At 42.6% G+C, this 21,676-nt stretch overlaps 1 protein-coding gene across 3 annotated transcripts in view; it reads left to right on the top strand.

Moving 5' to 3' along the window:
* The window catches only part of MYO5B (myosin VB), a 161,438-nt gene that overhangs the window by 75,861 nt on the left and 63,901 nt on the right, over positions 1-21,676 (top strand). For 2 of the 3 annotated variants that reach the window (XM_083355615.1, XM_083355613.1), the window contains exons 14-18: positions 836-922; positions 8,201-8,315; positions 8,839-9,050; positions 12,362-12,518; positions 20,811-21,050. In XM_083355615.1, coding sequence (XP_083211741.1) covers positions 836-922; positions 8,201-8,315; positions 8,839-9,050; positions 12,362-12,518; positions 20,811-21,050 — 811 coding nt within the window. The remainder of the gene's footprint in view (positions 1-835; positions 923-8,200; positions 8,316-8,838; positions 9,051-12,361; positions 12,519-20,810; positions 21,051-21,676) is intronic. The other variant, XM_083355614.1, reaches the window with a different exon arrangement.

Raw genomic sequence — 21,676 nt, 5'->3', positions numbered from 1 at the left:
ACAGCATTTCCCCAACCTGGCACCGTCATGTTGATTTATCCATAATTTTATTAAATATATCAAGATATAAAATACAAAAGAATCTGGGAGGAAAAAAAATCTGGGGGTCTGCTCTTATATGTGTTGACAGTAGCAAGAACGCCTGATGCTCAAAAATGGGAAGATACTTTGATTCCCACAATGGGAATCACAGTGGCTGGAAAAACTGGTGGGAGCTAGCAGGGAGGCTTAAATCGGCTGCTTTAATCAAAGAGAAGAACACATTCAACTTAGTTTCCAGCTGGAAACCACTGCTGGATGTTGTGCTTGATTGAGATGGGACAAGTGGAATTTTGACTGGGTTTTGGGATTAGATAAGTTTGCTATTATAGAAATGACTAAAACAGGTTAGTTTCAGTCATTTCTATAACAGCAGACTTATCTAATGTTAGTTTGATCAATAATTTGTCAAATATTATTGTTAGTAGTAATAATTTAATCAATAATTAGACAAAAAAGTAACAACTTGAGGCTGTAACATTACCGTCTTAGTCTACTGTGCTAAAAGAGTCAGAAGTCAATGTTTTCCTTTCTTTTTTCTTCCATTACCTTCTTTCTCTTCCCTTTTCCCTCCTCTGTCTTCATTTGCTTTTGTATTTACGTCTTGATAAACTTAATAAAATTATTGATAGATAAAAGGCACGTTGGGAGTTGAATGCAACGCTGACCGAAGTCTTTAAAGTTTGGGAAGGTTATTCTTAAGATCAGCATTGAGTTCACAGGCCATGTAAATGAACCGGGATCGGGATGGGTCCTACTGCTGTGTTCATGAGTGCCATCCATTGTGTCTTGACAGCTTCGATCCGAAGAGAGCAGTGCAGCAGCTGAGGGCTTGTGGAGTGCTGGAGACCATCCGGATCAGCGCAGCCGGCTACCCATCCAGGTGACTTTCACTTCAGAACAATTCTATATTTCTATTTTTCTCTAATAACAGTCGTGCTTTAAAACAATGTGGGAGACAAAGACTGAGAAAGTAAACTCTTAAAGCAGGGGTCTCCAGCCGTGGCAACTTTACAACTTATGGACTTCAACTCCCAGAATTCCTCAGCTAGAATGGCTGGCTGAGGAATTCTGGGAGTTGAAGTCCACAAGTTGCCAAGGTTGGAGAGTTCTGCTCTGAAGGGCTTGTTTTAGAGTACGTACACACACACACACACACACAAACAAAATGACTAGAACTTATCTCTGTGAAGTCTGAACTCTTTGGTAGGATGTTAGAACTCCTTAACCACTTGTGTCTCCATCTGAAGCTTAATCCTGGTGGACACCTTTTTCCTGGATCTTGCTTTCTCCTGCAAGAAAAGCTACAGGGGTTTGAGTATGCATTGAGAAACATTCAAAATGTTTACTCTTTTGGGCTTAGTAGGAAATAACAACAACAACAACAATAAAAAAGTTGGAAGGGACCTTGGAGGTCATCTAGTCCAACCCCCTGCTCAGGCAGGAAACCCTATACCATTTTGGACAAATGGCTGTCCAGTCTCTTCTTAAAAACTTCCAGTGTTGGAGCATTCACCGCTTCTGGAGGCAGGTTGTTCCACTGGTTAATTGTTCTAACTGTCAGGAAGTTTCTCCTTAGTTCCAGGTTGCTTCTCTCCTTGATTAGTTTCCATCCGTTGCTTTTTATCCTGTCTTCTGGTGCTTTGGAGAATAGCTTGACTCCCTCTTCTTTGGGGCAGCCCCTGAGATACTGGAAGGCTGCTATCATGTCCCCCCTCGTCCTTCGCTTCATTAAACTGGACATCCCCAATTCCAGCAATCGTTCCTTGTATGTTTTAGCCTCCAGTCTCCATGTCCTCAGTTTGAAGGCCATTCCCCCCTACCTTGAAATGGGGTTGCCTGTTGAATGGAGAACACAACACACAGTGTTATGGTGAACTTGGCATACCTTCGGGAAGGTGGCCTGAATTTTCTGCAATATGAAACAATTCCTTTGCAACCGTTAAGTAGTGTCCCAGTGTGCTGGTCAGTGTAATTTGAAAAAAAATAATCCTGTACATAGCCCTGATTCTTTCCAAAAATAAATGCCATCCTTCTTCCATGGCACATTACAATCACATTTGGAGCAGAGGGAGCTATTTCAGAGATATATTTCGACCTCGGTATGCTGATAAAGACGTGTCCGGGCCTGTCATTATCTATCATCTATCTATCAATATCATCTATCATCTATATCATCATCTATCATTATCTGTATCTGTCATTATCTATCTATCTATCTATCTATCTATCTATCTATCTATCTAGCTATCTAGCTATCTAGCTATCTAGCTATCTAGCTATCTAGCTATCTAGCTATCTATCAAGCTATTAATCATCTTTCTCCTGCAGTCAACATTTTATGATAAAGTTCAGCATATCTTACTAGGAAATTCCTTCCTTCCTTCCTCTGTTAATTTGTGGAGTTGTTTAACAGATTTCACACTCCATTCTGAAAGTAATGGAAGACCTTTATATAATATTTATGGTAACCTGTCAGAATAATAGAGAGAACTGACTAGTTTAAACCTGACACCCTTGTTGATTCCTCCAAGGTCAATGACAGGGGGAGGTGGAGATCTGAGCCCACTGGCTTCAAAGCGAGGCCGCGCTGTGGCCCTCCATCGCTTCTGACTCTCCGCAGAATCCCTTAAGGAAGCCCTGTGCCTGCTGCAGGGCGCCAGTTTTTTCTGTCCAGGTTGACGGTTTCTGCGCTCAGACATGAAAAGATGCTCCGGTATTTCAGGGCCCTTGTGATTTGGCATAGCTGCCGTGCGCTATCTGAGTGGCAAGTGTAATTTGTGTGGTGCTGTCTCCTTTTTCTTTCAAGTATTTTTTTCCAATTTTTTTGGGCCAAGCTTGTTTGTTCTTCTGCTCATGGAATTATTTAATCCCAGAATAAGTACATTGAATGGACCCATCCACTCACCTGAATTAGTATAGATTTATTGAGCACCAGGAAGCAATATGTGGCCAGTTTCATTTTTATTGGGACTCATCAGGTGTACATAGATTCCCCCCCCCCATGGAGTTCAAATCTTCTACCAAGAATTGAATTCACAGATCTTTGCACTTTAGATAATTATATACAGGGCATTATTATTATTAGGAGTTATCCAGGTCTGATCTCAGTGATATTGCAGGAAGTCCTTGCTCAGTAACTTTCAAAGTTACGATGGTGCTGAATGAAGGGGACTTAACAGCCAGTCTTCCAAGCTGTGGCTATCCTAGGCTGTCCCTATGATTATATGATTTGGGTGCTTGGTAAATAACTTTTTTTATCAAATGCAGGAAATCAGGAGCCGTGGCAGTTTAACGAACGCAGTTTTATTGCCTGCTAACATTCTCTTCAAGGATCTGAACTACTAACAGTCGAAGCAAATTGGCGATAGATAAGAGTCAACGGAATTCAAGGGAGGCAGGATTTTTGTGGGCACGAAGGAATTCGAGATTGATGATGCACTTGACACCCAGGCTCAGCCTGGTCATTCCTACACTCACAGTTACAACAGTTGCAGCATCCATTGGTCATGTGATTTCCCTGCTGGCTTCTTACAAGCAAAGTCAGTGGGAAACTGGTGGGAGACCCCAGGTTGTTCTGCTGCTTTTTCGACCATTTGTTCACCGTAGCCTCTGCCTGTAGCATCTAATCCCACTTGACAACGCTTTGTAGGCCCACCCATGCTCCATAGTGCCTGCCTGCGCTCCATAGCAGCCACACACCCACCTGCCCTCTCTAGTGCCTGCCCGTAGTGCCCACTCATGCTCTGTAGCGCCCACCGGTGGCATCCACCTGTCTGCTCACGCAGTTCTTGATATTGCTATTGCATCTTTCTTTCTTCTATATAAATACAACTCACTATTTATAAAGTGCTTGCAAAGATTATCTCAGTATCTAACAAATGAGAAGGTTACATAATACAAACATACAAAACACAGTAAAACCAGCAGAGCATAAAAAAATGAAAGCCACGCAATTATTAGTACCAAATCACAAACGTCTTGTTTAGCAACAGGAAGATAGACACTAGACAGCAGTTGGATCTGAACCGGTAGGGTTTGAAGATCCTTCATTGAAGCTAAAATGTTAGAGAAAGCCCTTCCATTTTCCTACACAGAGACCCAAAGAACGGCAAATCCTCATTGGGGATGTTGCCCTTCCATTGTAGCACTTTGATGTGCCTTAAAAAACACAGACTTAAGTGTGTTTTTTTTTAAAAAAGATCTGCAGTGCGCGTTCAGCGTTCAGCTTTCCGGTGTTAATTGTGATGGAATGTCGCCTAGACTCCCAGGAGGGAGGGGCTGCATTCCAGAGGAGTGAGAGACCACTCAGGTCAGATAGTTTGTGTGAAGGAAAGAGGGTGGAGACGGCTCCTCCCTAACAGTTCCCAGAATATATGCTTTGTGGGGGTGGAAACCTGCTTCAGTTTGGCAAGAGTCTGTTTACGGGGGAGGAACAATAAGGAATTCTGCTCGGAAGAATCACAATGGGTCGTCTTGGAATTTAAAATGTTTCACGCTAGGTTTGTAGGAGTCTTTACTCCAGGGATTCCTGGAGATTGCCTTATCTCTTGAGGTAATTGGATCACTGCATCTTATTGGATCTAAACTGAAAAGGCCAGATTCAGTTTGGACAATTGCACAAGAGTACAAGATAAGCTAACATGAAAGAGGGGAAAAAAGTAATCATCTCTGAAAAACAGCAAAAAAAAACAACAACCCCACCCACTTTTATGTTTAAAGCGGCTGTTCTCAAATTAACGAACGTTGGAACAGGAAGCTGGTTCCCAACCAGGGTTAGGAGGGGGAAAAAAACCGTTTAAACATCAGATGTGCAACTATGGGGCAAAGGTAGTTTATTCTACGCAGGTTTTTCTTAGTTAAAACAGTACAAAGTCCAAAAGTGATTTATATGCATTTCTTGAACAAAGATTAAATTGTGTCATAATGATAAAAGGCGTGGATTATGATGACATTTGTGCTCTAGGAAAGAGTAGGCCAATAAAACTGGCAGGGTGAAAATCTCAAAAGAACCGGACGAAAGGCGTGCGGGGGTACAAAGGGTAGCTTCCTGGTAAGAAACGGACACGGGAGAACGGAACATCTGGAGCTCTTGGGAGGAGCCTGATGTGTAGCGACACCAGCTAAAGACATGGACAGCTGTGATTTCATATTGTTGTGTATAGAATCACCTGCCAGAAACAATCTGCCTGACTCCCAGCAACTCTCGAGTGGTTTACAAATTGTTAAAAACATTTTAAAACAAGAAAATAGCACAAAAGAAAGGGAATAAAGGTGGCAGAGGGAAGGAAGGAAGGAAGGAAGGAAGGAAGGAAGGAAGGAAGGAAGGAAGGAAGGAAGGAAGGAAGGAAGGAAGGAAGGAAGGAATTGTCAACTGGGCTACCCGGTAGCCCAGACAGGAAACGTAGCCAGATAACCTAATTCTACACTTTATTGCAAAGCTGTCCTGACGGAGTCTTCCAGGTCTGAAGGTCCAGTTCACTCGCCATCAGCTTCACAGCCTGAGAACTGGGAGGGGGGGGCTCTTGTCTTCCATGAAATGGGTCCCTGGTGCCAAAAAGGTTGGGGACCGGAGCCCTAGGCGGCCTTCCAATTTATCACGACATCAGTTTTGATATGTGTAAGGAGTTCTGGGAGTTGAAGTCCGCGAGTCTTAAAAGTCTGGACCCCCCCTCCCCCCGCTGTAAAGCATGCGTGTTGCCTCATCCAGGTCTCACGGTCTTCTAAGCTTCCAATTTCTCCCTTCTGTTTCTTCTCTCTCTCTCTCTCCCTCTTGCGTGCACTTCCTCATGGCACCGGTTGGCAGTCCCAGGCAGACCCCCCCCCTGGGTTCGGAGGTGTCCATAACTCGGGGGCTTTAATTTGCAGCGGGCTAAAACTTGGCAGACAGAGAGCCCATTTCAGAATCCCGCCTGCAAGTTCTAAATCTGGGCGCCGTGGCTGGGGACGCTTCCTCCGAGAATTAAAACATTGTTCCAGCCGTCTCTTTGGACGAGAGCTTTGACACTCTCGGCTTGAGGCTTGGCACTTCCTCCGAATCTCTTTTATCCAAAGATTTAATTTAAATGTTCAATCAGGAAGTAAAAGTTTACAAAGGCCGCAGAACCGGTCACGTCTTGGGAGCAGAAGCGCTGCTAGAAAAGATAGGAAGGTTTTTCTTCTGAATTGATGCATACGGATAGTCCCTGACATACGACCGCCATTCAGCCCAAAATTTATGTTGCTAAGTGAGACGGTTGTTAAGTGAATCGCTGCTGTTGTTAAGTTAGTCGTGTGGCTGTTAAGGGAATTTTGTTTCCCCGCTGACTTTGCTTGTCGGGAGGTGCAGAAGGAGATTGCGTGATCCCAGGAAGACGCTGCGACCGTCATAAATGCAGGCTAGTTGCCAAGCCCCTGAATTTTGATCACGTGACCAGGGGAGGCTGCGACGGTCGCAAGTGTGAAAAACGGCCATAAGTCACTTCTTTTCATGCCGTTGTAACTTCAGGTGGTCCTTAAATGAACTGTTCTCAGCCAAGGACCGTCTGTGCAGGAACTCTGCAGTTCAGTTGCTGAATTACATCCGGTGCTTTGTGCCTCTTGCTTGTTTACGCTTCTTGCTTACTGGCTGAGTAAACTGCCATCCCTTTTCCTTCTTTCTGTTTATAGGTAGTCCTCAATTTATGACTGTAATGGAGCCCCAAATTATGGCCATATAAGTCACGTCAGTCATTAAATGGGCCATCACCACGACTGACCTGATTTTGTGAACTTTTTTTTGTCTAAGCGAATGTCACGGTCATTAAGCAAACCCATTGCTTGCATTGGGCCCTTTTGACAGAAACTGGAAGTGAATGCCAGTTTCCATATGGAAAAAAATCATAAACTGTGCTCCTGTGACAGTGGGACGCTGCAAAGGGCCATAAACACAAGCACAGGAGGGGGGGGGAAGCGAGCAAGCATGTGTCAGATTTTAAAATCTGGGTCTTGAGGACCTTTTTGGGGGGTGGTCTTTGTAACTTTGAACATTCACTACTAAGCAGTTGCAAAGTCGCGTGGTCGCACAGAGAGACGGACACTTGAGCTGGGTAGTATTTCTTTTATTCGGATCAGGAATGAAACTGGGACAAAGGGGTTTACCAGGTGTTTCTTATACCTGCCCAGGTGAATGATGGCCAATAGAATTGAACCTGGGCTTCCCGCCAGTGCATGTGGCCAATAGGTTTAAACCCTGGCTTCCCGCCAGAGCTGACCATGCCGGGGCTGTCAAACTTGCTCCGTCCGGCTTTTCCCGCGTCAGCGGTTATCGCCTGGAGCTGACCAGCCCCCTGCTGCGCTGGCATTTCCTGTGTATGCTAGCAGCATACACTACAGCAGTCTTCCCTGATAAACAGCACTTGCAACATCCCCCTTGAGAAGGACTGATTGGCAGATAGAAAAGAGTGGGAGACACAGCCCCTCCCCCCAGGTTTCAGAGGGCCACGCTGGTCTTAGCCCAATTTTGTCACTGCAGGTGGTGCATCTTAGGAAGCCTCCCCCCCTTAGACTGCATTGTTTTAGTGTTTTATGAGTTTTTATATTGTGTTTGAAATATTCCGGGCCACCCAGAGTTACGCGCTTAAGATCGGCACATTTTCGAGGGGTCCATATGAATAATAATAAAAATAATAATAATAAACCTTTATTGTCAAAGTACAACATGTGTACATTGAGATTAGCTGAGCCTCCCCCTGTGCTCTCTCCCCCCAACACACAGTGACAACAAACCCTCCATCCCACCACACTATGTGAACCAACTACACCACACACCGGCCTCCCAAGTCAACTCTGCATAAGATTACATCCCATTCAAACGCCTAACAGCCCACGGTTCCGTTACAGACGTTTCATTACCCAACTAGGTAACATTATCAGTGCTAATGGTGCAGTTTTGGGTAATGAAACGTCTGCAAGAAAACAGCCAAGGTCAGAGAGCATCAGGGACCCACCCACCCCCTCGCGTCAGCCCTGAGCTACAAATATTCTCCTTTCTCAGTATAACAAGTTATTAAGTACCTCTCAGAGTGTGTGGTAACAGTTTTTCTGTCCGTTTTTAACACTCGCTCTCAAAGGTGGTTGCACCGCTCACCTTTTTAATTGAATGTCTCCCCACTGATTTCTGGTTTTTTGTCATTTTCTTTAGGTGGACCTACCATGACTTCTTGAATCGGTATCGAGTGCTCATGAAAGACAAAAGTATTTCGAAAAAGAAGGACAAGACCCTGATTTGTAAAACGTTATTGGAAAGCCTAATTAAGGTAAGATGTCAGAGATACTTTATATTATCAGATCAGTCAACCAACCAACCAACCAATCGGGTTGACATCACTGCAGTCCTACTCCTCCATTTAACTATCGTCCAAAGCATCTGAAAAATCATTGCAACCTCTTTGTCAGAAGACTGCAAAGAATGATGGGATCGTTTGGAAGAATCATTTTAATATAGCTTAATTCTGCTCCTTACTGAAAAACTCTTTGCCTATCATCATGTTCCTATTTTAATCATATTTTGTTAAGTGCCAACTTGGATAAATCTTATTTGTTCTACTGTATTTAATTTGTATTTGATTCAGCCAAGCAAAACACTTGGATTAGGTCACATATTGCACTAAACAATGGTATGCTCAAATTTGGTGGAAGGAAGGAAGGAAGGAAGGAAGGAAGGAAGGAAGGAAGGAAGGAAGGAAGGAAGGAAGGAAGGAAGGAAGGGAAGGAAGGAAGGAAGGAAGGAAGGAAAAATGCTTTTTAAAATCCTCAATTTTCCTTTTACACTTTCCCAAGGATCCTGACCAGTTTCAGTTTGGACGTACAAAGATCTTTTTCCGTGCTGGCCAGGTGGCCTACTTGGAAAAATTGCGGGCGGATAAGTTCCGGGCTGCCACCATCATGATACAGAAGACGATGCGTGGCTGGATGCAGAGAAGAAAGTACAGGAAAACCAGGGAGGCAGCTTTAAGTATCCAGAGGTTCACCCGAGGATATCTGGCACGCAGGTAAGCACAAAGCGAACATTTTCCCAAGAGAATTTGCTTGCTGGAAATATGGGAATCTCTTCACCTAGCACACTTGGGGCGGCCCACGTTCGAGATCCGAGCGGCATGAGACAGGGTGAGCTCCCGTCCTCGGCCCAGCTCCTGCCAACCTAGCAGTTTGAAAGCATGCAAATGCAAGTGGATACGTAGGTACCACTTTTGTGGGAAGGTAACGGCGCCCCGTGGCATCACGCCGGCCACGTGACCCCAGAAATATCTTCGGACAGTGCTGGCTCCGTGGCCTTGAAATGGAGATGAGCAGCGCCCCCTAGAGTCGGCAACGACTAGCAGAGCAAAATCCGCAATGGCTATTTTATACATGGAAAGTTATCAAGTTGGATAGCTGCAGTTTTAGAATGATGAAAGAAATACGTTCTTTTTTCTTATCCGAGCAAGGCTGAAAATTAGATAATGAACAATATGAATCGTATAAGAGAACTTAAAGACCATTTAGCCCCCGAGTCCGATGCTCTGCTCCATATAGGAACACATATTTCAGTCATTCAGACCGAAAGCCACCCAGCTTTCCTTGAGCACATCTGGTAAACCTGAATCTATCAAGTCACTTGCAGTTATTAAACCACTAGAATTTTTTCTCTGAATAGTAAAATATTGTATTCATAAGCTGGGAAACAGCCCGGGATACAGGCAATTGTTATGGCTTTTTTTTTCCAGGATTCCACCTAACCAAAACAAGAAAAACTCCACTTACTACAATTAACCCAATCACAAAACATACAAAAAAGAATAAAAAGAAAAAGCCTCAGCAAAAGAGCACTTTTTTTTAGAATTATAAAAATTATTTTTAACAACAAGGAAACCTTGGCCTGCAAGCCAGTTGATGCCTACCTTTTTGCCTAGATGATAATAAATCAAAGCGCAGACAATATTGTTTGGCCCCCTGCTCTCTGAACTACCACCAGTAGCAGAATAATAAAAATTTCTTTATGCTCACAAGACTATAAAGGAAATAGAATAAATTGCTAATGCCCCCAGTCATAGTTTTCGGCTCATGTCCTTTTCTGGTGCCTTGGGAAAAACAGTGTGGTGGCTGCTGTGATGGAAAGTACGCAAAGAAAGGTCATTTGTAAAAAAAAAAATACAAGTAGAAATGTTTAAATCTTTCAAGATCTTCTGAGTTCCTTGCTATCATCTTTCCTCTGCTGCCTTTAGAAGCCCTGTCAGGAGACCTGACGGCTGCCATTTTGTGCTTAAGTCCAGTTGCATAGCGACCGTTCAGAGTTACAACAGACCCCCCCCAAAAGCTCCTCATGATCTGATTTTAAAGTTATGACTGCTGCCCCCCCACGGAGTCACAGGATCACATTTTGAGCACTTGGCAACAGACTCACTTTTATGACCATTTGCAGTCATATGACTGCAGGTTTTTTATGGGGTGGGTTTTTTTGCCGTTTTCTGGTGTCTGCTTCTGATTTCTGACAAAAAGCACTCGTTGGATTCATTTAATGACTGCAGCATTCACTTAATGACTGCAGCGTTTGTTTAAAGACTGCTGCAAAAAATGTTGTAAAAGTGAGTCCAGTCACAGGATGGCCTATAATAACTTACCAGCTGTAATTCTGGCCTCAGTTATAGTCATAAGCCGGCGTGGGCTGCCTGCAACCAGACATTTTCCACAAACTGGTTGAGGCCCATGTTGAGCGTTACCAGAGCAGCTAAATTGGCAAACTTTGGAGAATAATGGAGAATAAGGGCTGCTTTGAGACTAGAAAGTAGGGTTGAAATAGTAAACCTTCCACTGACAGAAATATTAGTTCTCCACAAACTTTGTAGAGCTGGAGCAATTCAAAGGAAAATATCAGGTTTTTATTATTATTAATTCAACATTTGGTCTAGTGATCAAGGCATCAGATTCAAAAGTGGGAGACAGTGAGTTCAGACCTTAGCTATGAAAGCCGGCTGGGTGATGTTTGGGCCAGTCACTCAATCTCAGCCCAACCCACCTGACAGGGTTGTTGTGGGGAAAATAAGAAGAGGAAGGTGTGTTGGATATATTTGCCGCTTTGAGTTATTTGTAAAAATAATAAAGGCAAGACATAAATAAAGTAAATGATAAAATAGATGAGGCTGTGAACTCAAACTTCTCCAGAATTAATTTTGAAGTGATATGAACAGTTGTGGGACAATATTCAGAGAGACTTCAAACATTTCTAAGAAATGGAGAGCGATCGCTTCAAAGAAGACTGAGAAAAGCTAAGCCGATCAATGTGGTGCAACGCTCGATGTTGCATTAAACCCAGAAAAACCCAAATTCAAATCTTCACTCTCTGGGTAACGTTGCGCCAATATCTGACCCTCCGCGTAGTCTAGCTTGTAGGCTTATCATGTCAGGCCCTAAACCAAAATTGACACCTTTGTAGGAGATGACCAGGATGAGTCCGAGGGAGGGAGGGATCAATCGCCACGTAAGTCATGAGTCCCTGCGCGTCCGCCAGAGATCTCATCCCAGCCCGCCTTGACTGCTTTTCTTATCTCCCGCTCATTTTCCTTGATTGTTAGTTGGTCAGATTCTTGTAGAGAGCTTAAGCGTGCAATAAACCTTTATATTCCTTTGAACTGCCTGAATCTCCTGATTTCTCCGGCACTTGACAATGTGGTGATTCTTCCAAGCCAAGTTCTTTATTGTTTCTCACCTATAGACACAATCTTACCAGACTGAGGACTGTACTATCTGAATCTACAATCTATTCTGGAACTATTAAGGAAGGAGCTACTGCATCTTCACCCTTTTTCTCTCACACAACACACACACAACTCTGGGCTGAGTTGCCTCCTATTCCTTTGGACCGCACCCCCCACCTCCTTGCTACATTCCATCACATATTGTGAGCCTAAGACGGAGCCCCACACATTACTACTCTGTGTGCAGCATATTGCTTTGAGTAGGAAGTGAAACAAATAAACAAATGAAGTGGAAATTGCATTTTAAAAAACAGCCTGCCATTGTGCAATTAGAGCCACTATTGACTTATTGTGAAAACCAAGGAACACGAAGAAGGCAACAGCACGCTTAAAGGAATTGTGGGCAATAACTCACTTCTGCAAAGGCTGTCCATTCAGGACCAGCCATGATCCATCGTCCACAATTGTTGAGTCTCTGTTGGAAACAGGATGGAGTTAGGAAATCTTTGAGGAAAGAAGAGCAGAGTGACAGAAAATCAGTACGGGAGCACTTCTGTTAGGAAGAATTGGTTTGTGTTGGCCTTCTTATTTATCGTTGCTAAACCTTTTTCCCCTTCGCTCTTCTGCAGATTGGCTGATCATCTAAGGAAAACAAAAGCTGCCATTATTTTCCAGAAACAATATCGAATGTTAAGGATACGCCGGGCCTACCAAACCATCCGTCAAGCAGCTATCACGATCCAATCCTTCACCCGAGGAATGTTCGTTAGGAAGAACTATCAAAAGGTTTGTGTTGGGTTTTTTTTTACTTTGCTTTCAGAACACACAAAAAGGTTTACATTTCAGAAGCCTTGTCTTTTTCTGTTTCATGCTTCATGGAAGTCAGATGCAGGTCGCCGGCGACTTACGACCAATCATTTATCGACCATTTGGAATTGTGGCCTCTGAAAGGTCTCATAAAGAGACTTCTAGCTGTCATAAAATGTTGTGCAAATAAAGAAGAATATTTGTGGCTCAGGGTTGCAATGAGGGGTCCTGGGTGCTCTCTGAGCTGGGTTGTTTTCTTCACGTCTGCCGATGAGGTTACCTAGTTTGGGAAACGAAATGTCTGCAAGAAGACAGCCAAACTCAGAGGGCACCAGGAACCCCTACACAACCTCCTTGGCAATCACATGACTGTGTTTTGAGCACTTGGCAACCAGCTCACTTTGACAACTGGTTGAAGCGTCCTGCAGTCATGTGACCGTGGTTTGATTCCCCCCCCCCCACAGAAAACGCCCATATGGGTGAATGGATTCGAACCAAAATCCATGTGAATGGCTCAGTGTTCATTGTAAAAACAGTCATAAAATCAGATCTAATCATGTGGGTGCCTCGATCTTCATGACATATGACTGAAATTCCAGTCCCAATTTTGGTCATAAATCAAGGACTACCTGTGTAATCTTTAGTGTGAACCAGGTTCTTACATGGTTATATACCAACAAACAAAATGCTGCCTTATATTCATTTTCTTGGGAAGGAAATTAAAGGAGTTTGTCCTAGGTACTGTGGACCAGAGAATGTACATATATGTATTGCATATTTTTATTGTCTTAATTCTCTTTAGTATTTCATAGGCAATCACAAATATAGTAAAGTAGGTTAAGAACAAATATATTAAAAACAACTGCTAAAAATGGAGCAGATAGGTAGTGCATATAGTTATTGTCTAAAAACATCTGCCACATTGTTTTCTCTTTAATTCAAGCTAGATTCTATTGTAAACCTTCAAAAACTTCATTATGTTAGATAGATAAGGAGTTTGAGGGCATCAACAATGCTAGCAGACCATCAACATCACTTTTAAAAATATTCAATCTGTCTTTAATAGCATCATCAGCCCTGCATAACATTTTGCTTCTGAATTCCTGTTGTCTTCAGTGTAATTTAAGCATCTTACTTCTCATCTAGATTACAAGTCTTGACTTGACTGAAAGCTGGCAAGATCACTCCACACTTGGTTGTGAATGCCAGATTTCAAAACACAATGTTGTTTGCTATGTTACATGTCTTGGTCTTAGTTCTCTAACTGTAGAAGGCTGGTAACAGAATGGAGACCTCAAAATGAGGTGAGAACATTCCATAGGCTGGTATAGTCAAGGAAATAGTGGGTTCAATCCAGTCTTCTCAATTCTTATTAGCAGCTCCTGTCAAAGTCTTAGATGGATGTCTTCTCCATCAGCTTCCGTTGTTTGAGGTATCTCTTCCTGCTTCATTGGTAATTAATCTGGAAAATCAGCCATCCGTCTTATATATAAAACCTGAGCCCAACCTTTGTCAGGTATTAATCCTGTAACTTAAGGTTCACTTTTGAAATCCTCAGATGGATGTATCCTATCCAAAGAGTACAAAGGTTTTATTTTCTTTGAAGTAACCTTCAAACTGCTCTTGAAGGATTAACTAGTGACATGCCAACAGGCTTTATCCTGTAATTCTTAGAATACAAATGGGTCCCTGTTGCTACAGAGCTAGACAGATTGAAGTTGTTTGACAGGTAGGGATAGGAGTGTCTCAGAATAGCAACTCACACCTTGTCACTTTTACATCTGATTATGATAGTGTGATATACCTGGGGTTGGCCTCGAGTATTACCCAAAAACTGCAGTGGAGCAGGGAGCAGCAGGTCCTCTGGTACTAGGCCAGAGCTGGTTAATTAATTTACATCCTCTAAGCTGTAGCAACTCGGCTTGACTTTCAGTAGGCTTCTGTATAAAACTCAAGGGCTTGGTAATAACCTATAAAACAACTTGAACTTAAGACTGGATATCATTAGGACTCCTCCAGAGAAGTTTCATTTTATCAGGGAATAGATGCTCCAGGTTTTCTCAGCACAGGAGGGTAGAAGCAGAGCTTGGTAATGGTTGCCTAGCTTTTCAATAAGTCCCCAAATGGTCACGTTTAACTGTCAAGAGTTGGCTTCTTTGGCAAGTTCTTAGAGACTGAACAGTTTGTTCTTTGTGTTCTCACTTTATTACTGTTCTACTCTAATATTTTATTTTTATTAATTGGGGGATTGGAATTAGGTTCTAATTTATTATGCTGCACAATTTCTTTGCATCTATTCCCCATTTTGACCTCTAGAGCCCACCTGTAAGAGAAGAGCAAGCGGAGCCTGGGGGGGCAGAGTCAAGCGAGTAATCGGCCTAGAGTCCTTACACTCCCACAAACAGTCTCAGCCAACTCCTCTTGAATTCCCTTGTCTCTTCTCTATCATACCTCTTCTCTTATTTAGTCCTCCTGACAGTTAGTTGACTAGATTCCTGTGTGTGGGCACGAGCGATAAATCATCTAAGCTGGAACTCTGTGTGTGGTCCCAGTTCTTCATGCTCGACCCAGCCTGATGGAAGAAGGATTGAGGATGGGCACGATGGAAAGGTCACCTCTTCTTGCCCCAGTCTAGCTGTCATCTGGATTAGGATTAGTTAAGTGAGTCACTGTGTTTGAAGACAGAGGGAACTTGCTGCCTGTCTCTCTCTTCACAACGGAGCTGGAAGAGATAATAATAAATAATAATAATAAACCTTTATTGTCAAAGTACAACATGTGTACTTTGAGATTAGCTGAGCCTCCCCCCGTGCTCTCTCCCCCCAACACACAGTGACAACAAACCCTCCATCCTACCACACCATGTGAACCCACTACACCACACACCTGCCTCCCAAGTCAATTCTGCATAAGATTATGTCCCATTTAAAAGCCTAACAGCCCACGGATAAAAGCTAGTGCTTTTTGTGATGTCCCATGTATTTCTGAGTGAAGCCATCTAACGAAGCTCGGGGAGCGTTCGCTAATAGCCGGGCAGATCTGTTCTCTGAATGCAAGACTGACTGTATTATAACCCTTTGCTTCTTTCTAATGAGGCATTCTGCTACTTAACTTTTCGGAATAATTTCAGCACTAATGAGGGACTTCTGCTGAATTCAGAGGATGTCCAACATTGCATCCTTAGAGTTCTTTTGTAAGTTAGTATTAATAAATATTGGGAAATAAGAAGTTGAGAAAACATTATTTGGAAGTATTTGCTGTAATTAATCCCTGGTGGGTTATCTGTATGTGTACTGTATAGTCTGGGAAAATATTATATATAAAACAGCTCAAAAGTTAACTTAGCCTGACACTGTTGTTCCATAGCTTTGAGCCCGGCCTTCCCTTTATTTTTGGCATATTTAATAAATAAATAAATAATAATAAATAATAATAATAATAAATAAGGGATGCGGTAGCTCAGTGGGTTAGGACGCTGAGCTTGTCGATCAGAAGGTCGGCAGTTTGGCGGGTCGAATCCCGAGTGCCGCGTAACAGAGTGAGCGCCTGTTACTCGTCCCAGCTTCTGCCAACCTAGCAGTTCGAAAGCACGTAAAAATGCAAGTAGAAAAATAGGGACCACGACGGTGGGAAGGTAACAGCGTTCCGTGCGCCTTTGGCGTCTAGTCATGCCGGCCACATGACCACGGAGACGTCCTCGGACAAGCGCCGGCTCTTCGGCTTTGGAACGGAGATGAGCACCGGCCCCTAAAGTCGGGAACAACTAGCACGCATGTGCGGGGGAACCTTTACCTTTACCAAATAATAATAATAATAATAATAATAATAATAATAATAATAATAATAATAATAATAATAATAATAATAATAATAATAATAAATTCCTGGACTACATAATAAGATTTCATCCTCACCTATTTAGCGGCATAACTTATTGGTGTCCGTCAGTTATATTTCACGGATACCTCCCGTCTCTTCAGTAACTCTCTTCGTGTTTCTTGCCAGCACTATTCGATCTTTTTTCCCCAAGCTGGTTTTTCCCCTGACTCAGAACTTAGCTCACTTTCAGGGTACAGAAGCATAAACTGTAGATATTTCAATGTTTAAGCTCCACAGGCAGAAGCAATTTTTCTGCAATTCTTCAGAGGCCACACAGAGAAGAGGAGCCTCAGGGAGAAATGGAAAGATGAACATCGGGCTAGAGAAGAAGAAACGTCACGCTTTCTGAGGCTCAGAGAGACGCCACTCAGGAGCATACACGGAGTTGCCATTTTCATTAGTCTTACACCAGGGAGGCCCAACTTTGGCCACTTTAAGACCTGTGGACTTCAACTCCCAGAATTTCCTAGCCAGCCATGCTGGGTGGGGAATTCTGGGAGTTGAAGTCCACAAGTCTTAGATGCCTCTGGAGATCCTCAGTCATCCAGGTCATGGTTGTCCCTAAGGTGCTTTTTCAAAAGGCAGCTAAGATTTTCTTTGTTTTTCCTTGAAGATGTTTCGCTTCTCATCCAAGAAGCTTCTTCAGTTCTGAACTTCAGTTCTTCAAAACGGAAGAAGCTTCTTGGATGAGAAGAGAAACGTTTTCAAGGAGAAACAAAGAAAGTCTTGGTTGCCTTTTGAAAAAGCACCTTTGGGACGCACGTCTTAAGTTGCTAAGGTTGGACATCCCTGCCTTAAACTAACATTTTAACCACTGTTCCATAATAGTGTATGGATTCCATTGTTTATCTTTGTGCCTTTAGGGACATAATAATCGACTACTGAGCATTCGCTTTGGGGCAATGTCAGTCTTCAATCCTTTTGCCACTACGAAGTGCATATGTGTTAATGGCTATTCACCCTTCACAATTGCCACAAGCAGCGTGAATTGGTATTTCTCATATTCATGTCAACTGATAAACTGCTGAAGAAATAATAACGCACACTTGATTTTAATATAATTATTTTGCTGGATCAGGTCCAGATGGATGTAGTGTGAAGATGATGAAAAAAAATAGATCATGGTTCTACTGAGACAAATCATGGACTATTTTTAATAGATTAAATTGCTTTCTCTCTCATTGTTTTAATAATGTTGTTGTTTGTTGTTGTTAGTTGCGAAGTCGTGTCCGACCCATCGCGACCCTATGGACAATGTTCCTCTATGCCTTCCTGTCCTCTACCATCTTCTGGAGTCCATCTAAGCTCACGCCTACTGCTTCAATGACTCCATCCAGCCACCTCATTCTCTGTCGTCCCCTTCTTCTATTGCCCTCAATCTTTCCCAGCATTAGGCTCTTCTCCAGTGAGTCCTTCCTTCTCATTAGGTGGACAAAGTATTTGAGTTTTAGCTTCAGGATCTGGCCTTCTAAAGAGCAGTCAGGGTTGATCTCCTCTAGGACTGACCGGTTTGATCGCCTTGCAGTCCAAGGAACTCACAGGAGTCTTCTCCAGCACCAGAGTTCAAAGGCTTCAATTCTTTGGCGCTCAGCCTTTCTTATGGTCCAGCTTTCACTGCCATACATTGCAACTGGGAAGACCATAGCCTTGACTATACGCACTTTTGTTGACAGGGTGATGTCTCTGCTTTTTAGTGTGCTGTCTAGATTTGTCATGGCTTTCCTCCCGAGGAGCAAGCGTCTTTTAATTTCTTGGCTACAGTCCCCATCTGCAGTGATCTTGGAGCCCAGGAAAATAAAATCTGTCACTACCTCCATTTCTTCCCCATCTATTTGCCAGGAATTGAGAGGGCCAGATGCCATGATCTTGGTTTTCTTAATGTTTAGTTTCAACCCAAGTTTTGCACTCTCCTTCTTCACCCGCAACAAGAGGCTCTTTAGTTCTTCTTCACTTTCTGCCATTAGAGTGGTATCATCTGCATATCTTAGGTTGTTGATGTTTCTTCCGGCAATCTTAATTCCAACTTTTGATTCATCTAGCCCTGCCTTTCTCATGATGTGCTCTGCATATAAGTTAAATAGGCAAGGCGACAGTATACAGCCTTGCCGGACTCCTTTCCCAATTTTGAACCAATCAGTGGTTCCGTGTCCAGTTCCCACTGTTGCTTCTTGGCCCGCATATAGATTTCTTAAGAGACAAATAAGATGGTCTGGTATGCCCATCTCTTTAAGGACTTGCCACAGTTTGTTATGATCCACACAATCAAAGGCTTTAGCATAGTCAATGAAGCAGAAGTAGATGTTTTTCTGGAACTCTGCGATAGTTTGAACATTCTTTGGCACTGCCTTTCTTTGGAATTGGAATGTAAACTGATCTTTTCCAATCCTGTGGCCACTGTTGAGTTTTCCAAATTTGCTGGCAAATTGAGTGTAGCACTTTTACTGCATCATCTTTTAAGATTTTGAATAGCTCAGCTGGAATACTGTCACCTCCACTAGCTTTGTTGTTGCTCAGCTTTTCTAAGGCCCACTTCACTTCACATTCTAGGATGTCTGGCTCGAGGTCAGTGACCACCTCATTGTGATTATCAGGGACGTTAAGCTCATTCTTGTATAGTTCTTCTGTGTAATTTTGCCACCTCTTCTTAATCTCTTCTGCCTCTGTTAGGTCCCTGCCATTTTGGTCCTTTATCATGCCCATTTTTGCATGAAACGTTCCCTTCATCTCTCCAATTTTCTTGAAAAGATCTCTGGTCCTCCCTATTCTATTGTTTTCTTCTATTTCTTTGCACTGTTCATTTAAGAAGGCATTCTTATCTCTTCTAGCTATTCTTTGGAATTCTGCATTTAATTGGGCATATCTTTCTTTTTCTCCCTTGCCTTTCGCTTCCCTCCTTTCCTCAGCTATTTGCAAAGCTTCCTCAGACAGCCATTTTGCTTTCTTGCATTTCTTTTTCTTTGGGATGGTTTTGGTTGCTACCTGTTGTACAATGTTGCGAACCTCTGTCCATAGTTCTTCAGGCACTCTGTCTATCAGATCTAATTCCTTAAATCTATTTGTCACCTCTACTGTATATTGAACAGGGATATGATTTAATTCATACCTGACTGGCCTAGCTTTTTTCCCTACTTTCTTTAATTTAAGCCTAAACTTTGCAACAAGAAGCTCATGGTCTGAGCCACAGTCAGCTCCTGGTCTTGTTTTTACTGACTGTATAGAGCTTCTCCATCTTTGGCTGCAGAGCCACAACCAAATTATTGACCAACATGTCTACATAATATCCATACCTGTAGTCAGTATAAAGATGATGTATTGATATAACCTAATTTTTGGAATGGTTTGATACACGTATTCAGCCACAAACTTAACTGTACAGGCTACATTTTCAAAGCATGTTTAGCTAAAATGAACTGGGTTAATATGTATAGCTAGAAAATTAGAACTTCTGGCTTATGGCAAACCAAATACAGACGTATTTTTATGTTGCTTACAAGTTATGGACCATTTCTCATGTGACACCCCATTACTAGATCTCGGGGTTCTAGTAAAACAAAGTTGCAAGCTTTATACTTGATACATACTCAGCCGTGATCTAATTCATCAGTTTTGTACTTAGCTGCAGGAATATCCGATGCAAAGAAACTCAACAATTTATCTGCTTCCATTTTTGCATATTCCATTTGCAACCTTATGTTGATGATATAATAATGTCTCTATAGGCACCAAAATGAACGTTACAGATATTTGGAGATTGGGTGACTTTTTAGACTACTAAAGGCAAAAATAATATTTGCTTAGTGTTATTTCTTTCTCATCACAGAACTGCAGAAAAATCAGAATGTGGCCAAACAATAAGTCATTGTTTGGTGATGAACATTTTATGGCAAAACTGAGCTATGACTATTAACATTTGCTAAGTTGATGCATGAATTTTCCCATGGACCTCTTGTGAAGTTCCATAGTGGGGAATTTCCCCCCCCCCCCAGTGTGGTGCTCTTTTGATGTATTGAATTTCAAATCTCATAACCACCCACCATGCAAGGAGGGGATAGTGGAAGTTAGAAGGCATCAAGAGACCACTAGATTAGGAACGACTCTCGTCTTATCAACTTTCTGATGCCTTTACTACTCAAAAACGGAGACTTTCAAAGATGAATAACCTCTGAGAGTGTGCTCTTAAGCTGATCGAATTCCCAGCCATCACTGAAAACATTGAGAGCCATTGTAAGCACTATTTGATTACGCTCTGTTGGAAAAAAAAACAAATTTGTATTTATCAGTAGAGATCAATGACAGCTAGACTCTCCTAGATGGTGTTCTACTACGTTGATGCATGCTACCATATTTTTTCCCTCTCTTCTGTACGTTGCTGTGTGTTCATGTGCTTTTAAGATACTGATGGAGTACAAGGCCATCATCCTCCAGAAACACACTCGAGCTTGGCTGGCTCGGAAGAATCTCTCCAAGTTCAGATGTGCAGCTGTGGTTATCCAGTGCTATTTCAGGCGCATGAAAGCCAAGCGGGAGCTGAAAGCTCTGAAGATAGAGGCCCGATCAGCACAGCACTTGAAGAGGCTCAATATTGGCATGGAGAACAAAGTTGTGCAGCTACAGAGAAAGATAGATGAACAGGTAAAATTCACCGTGTCTTGCTCTGTTGTGTGTACCTGCATCTCCCTGGTGTTCTGCCTGGAAGCGTTTACTAATGGTCGCCTCCATTTGTTTGCCTCCGTATCCACAAAATATTGCCCAGCTCTACAACTTGGTGGAACAGCATGAAAGTATAAAATTGTCAAGGTTGGTGTTTCCCCTTAGTGCTTTAGTGAAAATTTCTTTGTTTTCTGTTTTATCAACTCTCTTTCCACTTGATGACAAAAGACTTTGCTTTCTTAGTTTCTCCTGGCTGGGCAATGTCCGGACTTTTCACAATGCAATCCTTGGCTGTCTGAGCTTCAGCTAAATCCTAAGGGAAGCCATAATGCTGGGAATTTTCCAGTAGGCTTCCAAGGATGTGATTTGGTAGCACGATTTTTTTAAAGGCAAGGAGCAGTGAAGTTCAAACTCAGATGAGACAAAGAGTGAAAGTTGTTAAACAAAAAATTAAATATCCAGGATGAGAGATGATGGGACTCAGGGAAACTTACATGGGATTTTCAGTAATGCTGTGCGGAGTTTGGGAAATAATTCAGAAAAATATTATTTTCATTTCTTTATTTATAAATTTATATGCTGTTGATCTCACTGTCAAGCTCTCTCCC

Source organism: Vipera ursinii (genome assembly GCF_947247035.1).
Source record: "Vipera ursinii genome assembly, chromosome: 2".
In the NCBI taxonomy this organism is placed as follows: domain Eukaryota; kingdom Metazoa; phylum Chordata; class Lepidosauria; order Squamata; family Viperidae; genus Vipera; species Vipera ursinii.
This window is presented reverse-complemented; position numbering and strand designations above follow the sequence as displayed.